The sequence below is a fragment of the Staurois parvus genome, unplaced genomic scaffold (assembly GCF_062004578.1).
Source record: "Staurois parvus isolate SC_StPar_1 unplaced genomic scaffold, SC_StPar_1.0 ptg000432l, whole genome shotgun sequence".
NCBI lineage: Eukaryota > Metazoa > Chordata > Amphibia > Anura > Ranidae > Staurois > Staurois parvus.
This window is the reverse complement of record NW_028318228.1, coordinates 14,977,669-14,985,000: the sequence shown is the minus strand read 5'-3', so window position 1 is coordinate 14,985,000 and position 7,332 is coordinate 14,977,669. Positions and strand designations below refer to the sequence as shown.

The following is a 7,332-nucleotide window of genomic DNA, read 5'->3' as shown; positions in this document are numbered from 1 at the left end:
AACCCTTTGAATGCCTCACATGTTAACTTCTTCCTGCCCAGTGCCATTAGTACAGTGTCAGTACTTTTAATTAGCAATGATCACTGTATTGGTGTCACTGGGGATATCAATGACACCAGGTCAGTTCCCCCCAGTGTCAGAATGCCCACCGCAGTCCTGCTATAAGTCACTGATCACCTCCATTACTAGTAAAAATAAAAAATCCCAGTATATATACCGCCGTTTGTAAACGCTATAACGTTCATGTAAACAATTTACATCTATTGGGATTTTATTTTAGCAAAGACATGTAGTAGAATACAATTTGGCCTAAATTTGAGGAATTTTTTTTTTTTTATTTAATTTTTACTAGACATGTTTAATAGCAAAAAATTAAAAATATTGTTTTTTTTTTTTCTCAAAATAGCGCAATAAAAAAGAGAAATGGAAGGCACCTGAGTTAAATTTCAAGTGTTGTTGCAAAGGATCTGAATACTTGTGCCAATGTGATATTTCAGTTTTTCCTTTTCCATAAATTCGCAAACATTGTAGTTGAATGAGGAAAAAACATGAATTTAACTGCTACAGGACCACCCTATAGCAGATATACTGCTACAGGGCAGCACCTGTGCACAGAATCATATGAGTGAGTGAATATATATCTCCGACGGGGAGGAAGATTGTTTTGTTTACTGTCCTCCCTGTCAGCTCGGGCACACTGCTCCGGATGGCTGTGTACAGCCATCCCGATCAGTGTGCTTGCAGTGAGGAACACACCCCCTGCCCCCTAGTAAAACACTCCCAGCACAGTTAATTCTTTGAACGCCCCTTAGCAAAGACGTATCAGAATATATTTTGGCCTAAATTTATGACAAAATTTGATATTTTTTTTTACTAGACATGTTTAATAGCAAAAAGTCCAAAATATTGTTTTTTATTTTTGTGCTATAAGCAAAAAAACAAACGCACAGACGATCAAATACCACCGAAAGAAAGCTCAATTCATGGGAAAAAGGACATAAATTTCATTTGGGTGCAGCGTTGCATGACCGCGCAATTGCCAGTTAAAGTAATGCAGTGCCGTAACGCAAAAAATGGTCTGGTCATGAAGGGGGGTAAATCCTCAGGAGGGCAAGTGGTTAAACAACTGTAGTATCAGACTGCAATATAACAAAATTTAAAAAAGTATAGGCGGCCTGAGTACTTTCAGAATGGTGGGTGTGTGCATGTGTGTGTATATTGCCAAAAGTATTGGGACACCTTTACACACAAATGAACTTTAATGGCATCCCAGTCTTAGTCCGTAGGGTTCAATATTGAATTGGCCCGCCCTTTGCAGCTATAACAGCTTCACCTCTTCTGGGAAGGCCGTCCACAAGGTTTAGTGGTGTGTCTATGGGCCAGTCAAGTTCCTCCACCCCAAACTCGCTCATCCATGTCTTTATGGGCCTTGCTTTGTGCACTGGTGTGCAGTCGTGTTGGAACAGGAAGGTGCCATCCCCAAACTCTTCCCACAAAGTTGGGAGCATGATATTGCCCAAAATGTCTTGGTATGCTGACGCCTTAAGAGTTCCCTTCATTGGAACTAATGGGCCAAGCCCAACCTCTGAAAAACAACCCCACACCATAATCCCCCCTCCACCATACTTTACACTTGGCACAATGCAGTCAGGCAAGTACCGTTCTGGCAACCGCCAAACCCAGACATGTCCATCGGATTGCCAGACAGAGAAGCCGGATTTGTCACTCCAGAGAACACTTCTCTAAAGTCCAGTGGCAGCGTGCTTTACACCACTGCATCCAACGCTGTTCATTGCACTTGGTGATGTAAGGCTTGGATGCAGCTGCTCAACCATTGAAACCCATAACATGAAGAACTCTACATTGTTGTTTTGCTAATCTGAAGGCCACATGAAGTTTAGAGGTCTTTAGATATTTATTCTGCAGATAGTTGGCGACTTCTACGCACTGTGTGCTTCAGCATGCGCTGACCCCACTCTGTCATTTTTCATGGCTGAGTGGCTGTTCCCAGTTGCTTCCACTTTGTTATAATCACACTAACAGCTGACTGTGGAATAATTAGTAGCAAGGAGATTTCTTGGATGGACTTATTGCACAGGTGACAACCTATCACGGTACCACGCTTGAATTCACTGAGCTCCTGAGAGCGACCCATTCTTTCACAAATGTTTGTAGAAGCAGTCTGCATGCCTAGGGGCTTGATTGTATACACCTGTGGCCATGGAGGTGATTGGAACACCTGAACCCAATGATTTGGGGGGCTGGCCCAATACTTTTGATAGTGTATTTCAAAGTGGCCCTCTTGTTTTCTGCCTTTGACATGTGGATCTTTGTACAGAAAGGGGTTTATTTCTTTTGGTTTGCTTTTGAGTTTTGGTAAACACAGTATGTCTTACTGTGCTGCATCTGAACTTCACCATCACCTCCTTTTAAAGCTCATTTTAATTCCTGGGTGCCTTAGTTCATGCTTAACAAGTGGAATTTATTCCTGGCTTGGAAGGTAGGGACAACTTCCAGAGAGCTATTTCCCTTTTCCACTGGATATCCGCCTCAAAAACCCTGTCTTGTCCTCTCGTCGGATGTTGAGAAAGCTTTCAACCGTATAGATTGGGTATTTAAATCAGGTATATAGCATAGGCTCGGACTTGGGACCAAAATACAATCTTCGATTGGAGCCCTTTATGCTGGTCCTATGGCCCAGGTGCAAGTCAACCAGGTTTTATCCCAACCCTTTTCAATCTCTCAACAGGACAAGACAGAGATGTCTTCTATCGCCACTACAATTTGCCTTGATCATGGAGGCCTTTTTATGCTGGATTCAATTGAACCCTGATATTATTGGGGTTAAAGTAGGATCCATCGAACATAAACTGGGTGCATTTGCAGAGTGTTTTTTTTTTCCTCCGCTCTCCAAGAGCAACCCTGCCTAACCTTCTGAATGAAATAGATTCCATTATCTATCCAATTTTAGGATTAACCTTGGGAAGTCGGTCATTCTGCCTTTGAATATTTTGGAGGTTGAATGTTGAGCTCTTGAGCTAATTTCCTTTCAAATGGCAGGACTCCCCCCTCAGTGATCTAGATCTCAAACTACCTGCTGATCCGAAGGATCTCTACAGGGTTAATTTTGTCCCGCTGTTATGCTCTGTCCAGGAATAACTGAAGGCCTGGGAGAAAGTAAACATCTGGTTCGGTAGGATAAGTATATTGAAGATGATGATCCTCCCCAAATTTCTATTTTTTGCCAGATGGTTCCCATCCGCTTACCTAGGACCTTTTTTCCTTAAAGCTCGACAGAAGTTTACTAAATTTGTGTGGCACGGCATGCCTTTCATATGACCTCATGCGTTGTATGAAAGCAAGGAGAGGCCTAGGCCTCCTGGACCTTTCACTGTACTATCGAGCCACTGCCTTACTCTGTATTGTTAACTGCAACTTACATACAGGAGACAAATTATGGGTTCCTCTGGAAAAGACTATGGCAAGACAGAATCCGGCTCCATGCCCCTTGGCTTCCTCGAACATTTTGGGGTCTCTGACTGGGTCTCCCCACTCTCCTCTGCCACTTTGACTATCTGGGATGGTTTAAACAAGCAATTCTCCTTGGCAAATTTCCCCTCGCCACTCTCCCCTCTTGGAGGTTATCCGTGGTTCATTTCAGGAGAGGACCAAGCTTTCTTTAAATACTGGGGGGGACCTCACGAAATCCGACGTTAACATTTTATGTCTGGCATGCATTTGAGGTCATTAATAGAGCTCCACACAGAATGGGGGACATCGCCCTGCGATAGTCGGAAACCGCTTAGCACATTTTTTGACGTGAGATCTTGCGACTTCTTATCGAAGTTCGAGTCTGTGTGCCTAGATATGGCAGGTTCTACCCATCTTCTCATCAAATTATACTGTATAAACTACTATTGGAGGAATTGACTACCATGACTCCCTATTACATCCAGGAGTGTGAGAAAGAGATGGGTAGAGACCTGTCGGACTGTAGTATAGATAAAATAACATCCTTAGCTCATACTTCATCTGTTAACGCAAAAGCTTAGGAATCGTCTTTCAAATTTCTATCCAGATGGTATAGGGTACCTGACAGGCTATCCTGCATTTTCCCGACATTATCCGGGCTTTGCTGGAGAGGGTGCGGGCAAAGGGGCACTTTCCTACACCTGTGATGGGACTGTCCAGCTATCTGCCCTATTTGGTCCATCATTTGGAATATTATTCATGAGGTTCCACAATCCCAATTGGCAGACGATCCCTTACCTATCCTATTTCATGACAAAAGACAATCAGTTGGGTCATACAAACGCTCCTTGATGCCCTATCTCCTCAATGCTGGTAAATGTCTTATCCCAATTCACTGGAAATCTCCGGTAATACCCTCAGTTATAGAGTGGCTGCAGAAGGTACAGGATATTATGGAGGCTGAGGAGTGGAGACATCATTGTGCACATACTTATGATACGTTCTATGGGTGCTGGGCCCTGTGGCTTGGTTTTCTTATCCCTAACAAGTATAGACAACTAATGTTGTAAATGTATTTCATTCTGAAAGACATGTTTCTGTTATCAAAGGGACTTTCTGACCAGGACAGGTTATGTATTTTTTGTTTTCTATGGTAACCTCTTCTGCTTACCCATTTTTTGGTTCACTATTCTTTCCCCCTCCCCTTTTTTTTCTTCTTATCCTTTTTCTCCTTACAGTCCCCCTTGGTTTCTGTAAGGTTTCAAGAGGATTATCCAACCATGTTTGTTTACTAGCTGGGTGTTGTACTTTGACTTCTGCAGCATGATACTTCTTCGGAGACCGTTTCAGTCTTCTCCTTGGGAATGTATATATTGTCTCTTTTCTGTATTGACTTTTGTAAAAAAAAAAAAAAAAAAAAAAAACATTTTTCCACAAAAAAAAAAATTCTTGTTTGAATACCTACAAATCCGAAAAGCCACGTATACTCAAAAAGCTAACATAAAGCTCTGTTAGTCTGCTTAAGTGGAAAGATGGTATGATAAAACAGTTTTTAATATTTTACTGAAAAATAAAAAAATTCCAGCCAATGACAGGTAAGGTATCTGCAGTAAATGACAAATGTAAAGTATTTAGTTCAGTATGCAGTGACTGTAAATATATATCTTTGTTTGTGACAGGGAGCTTGGATAGTAACAAAATGCCCTATTGGTAAAATCTTTTTTTTTTTTTTTTTTCCATTTCTGCATTCCAGATTGTGAGTCCCAGCAAAGTACACCAGAGCAGAAAAGACCAGCACTTCAGTCCGGTAACCCTGATGACTCCCCTTTCAGCAGTGCTCCCTCAAAGCGTACCATCAGCAGAACATATACACGCAAAAAGCTCATCACATGACATATTTATTGTAACACTGAACTGTAGCTGCTAAAATATAAAGGTGCTAATGCAGAATAGGATTTATGGACGCAGTGGTGATAAAAGTCTGCTTCCAAATCCTTCAGTCGTAACCAGATGCCTTAGATTAATGAATCCCGGCAAAGGTTAGCATTTCAACTTTTGGACAATGCATCAAATGTAGTAACATAGAGTGCAATTGTTCCTTCCTCCAGCACCCTGGTTTTCCTTGGCTCAAAACGTTTGCACCTACTGATTAAATCTTGCAGTATAGCTTGAGCGAGCAGATAATGGTGCTAATCATACAGCACCAAACTGTTTACAATGGACATCAGGAGACAGGAACTCCTTCATGTACGAAGAGGCTTGGGATTTATTCTAAGAAGAAATGGTGCAAGGTCTCACAATCTCTCAATTGGTATGGGAGGCATTCGTGATTCAGCTGCTACTGGAGCCTGATATTATGTGTTCTGACATACAACAATTCACATTATATCCTTATGGTGAGAGACAGAGAAAGCAGGACCATCCACAGGCCACTTCTTCATTACTTTCTATACAGAAGACTGGAAAGTGAAGGAGCAGCATGTAATGGGACCAGCAACTCTCTGCAGCCACCCTCAGGGTGCTGGTTGTCCAATTTTAAGTCGGATGTTTTATGTGTATTTACAGAAGAGAATATATTATTGACAATATGTAAATAGGCGACATGATGTATGTATGTATAAAACTTGTTTTTAATTTTTTTTTTTTTGTGTCTGGTCTTTTGTTCAACACAGCGTTTGAATGTACATATTGTGTAGCTGAGATAAAAAAATAAGGTACTTTTGTAACAATAAACTATAATTTCACAAATAAATACTTCTGGCTATTTTTTTGTTGTTAACATAGATTTTTGCTCAGGCTATTTTATTATTATTATTATTATTATTGTTATTATACAGTATTTATAAAGCGTCAATGGTTCGCTCAGCGCTGTACATTACAAAGGGGGACAGAACATGTGACAGAACAATACCAATACAATGCAAAACATGAGGGGATCGAGGGCCCTTCTCTTTCGAGCTTACAATCTAGGAGGGAGGGGATAGCTGTGGGGGATGGAGTGGTAGGAAGAGTGGAGGAGGTCGGCAGGTTAGCAGGGGGTGGGGTAGGCTTCCCTGAAGAGATGGGTTTTCAGGGTGCGCCTAAAGGAGAGGAGAGTAGGTGATAATCTGATGGGTTGGGGCAGGGAGTTCCAGAGGATGGGTGACACCCTGGAGAAGTCCTGGAGGCGGGCATGGGAGGAGGAGACCAGGGAACTAGAGAGAAGGAGGTCTTGTGAGGAGCAGAGTGTGCGTGCTGGGCGGTACTTGGATATTAGGTAGGTGATGTAGTTGGGGGCAGTATGGTGGACAGCTTTGTACGTCAGTGTTAGGATTTTGAATTTGATCCGTTGCGCAATCGGAAGCCAGTGGAGGGATTGGCAGAGGGGGGTGGCGGAGATGGAGCAGTTGGAAAGGTAAATGAGTCTGGCAGCCATATTCAGGATCGACTGAAGCGGGGATAGCCAGCGGCAAGGCAGGCCAGTGAGGAGGAAGTTGCAGTAGTCGAGTCGTGATATGATGAGGGAGTGGATGAGCTGTTTAGTGGTTTCTGGGGTTAGGAACGTGCGGATTTTGGCAATTTTGCGGAGGTGGAGTCTGCATGAGTTTGTTAAAGATTGGACTTGGGGCTGGAAGGATAGGTTGGAGTCCAGAATGACACCAAGTACTCTGGCCTGCGGGGCGGGTTTGATGGTGGCGTTGTTGGATGTCACGAAGAAGTCAATGGGGGGTGGTGTCAGGGCTGGGGGGAAGACAAAAACTTGGTTTTGGAGAGGTTCAGTTTAAGGAAGTGGAGCGACATCCAGTCAGATATGTCGCTCAGTAGATGTGTGATTCGGGCGGAGACCGAGGGGGTGAGGTGGGGGGTTGAGAGATAGATTTG

The 7,332-nt window shown here is 42.8% G+C and overlaps 1 protein-coding gene across 1 annotated transcript in view; it reads left to right on the top strand.

Annotated features, from left to right (window-relative positions):
* TICRR (TOPBP1 interacting checkpoint and replication regulator) overlaps positions 1-6,223 on the top strand; it is a gene marked incomplete at its 5' end in the record, with an annotated part of 47,928 nt that extends 41,705 nt beyond the window's left edge. Inside the window, one exon of the mRNA XM_089687601.1 lies at positions 5,225-6,223. Coding sequence (XP_089543727.1) covers positions 5,225-5,364 — 140 coding nt within the window. The remainder of the gene's footprint in view (positions 1-5,224) is intronic.
* Positions 6,224-7,332: the final 1,109 nt, after the last annotated feature.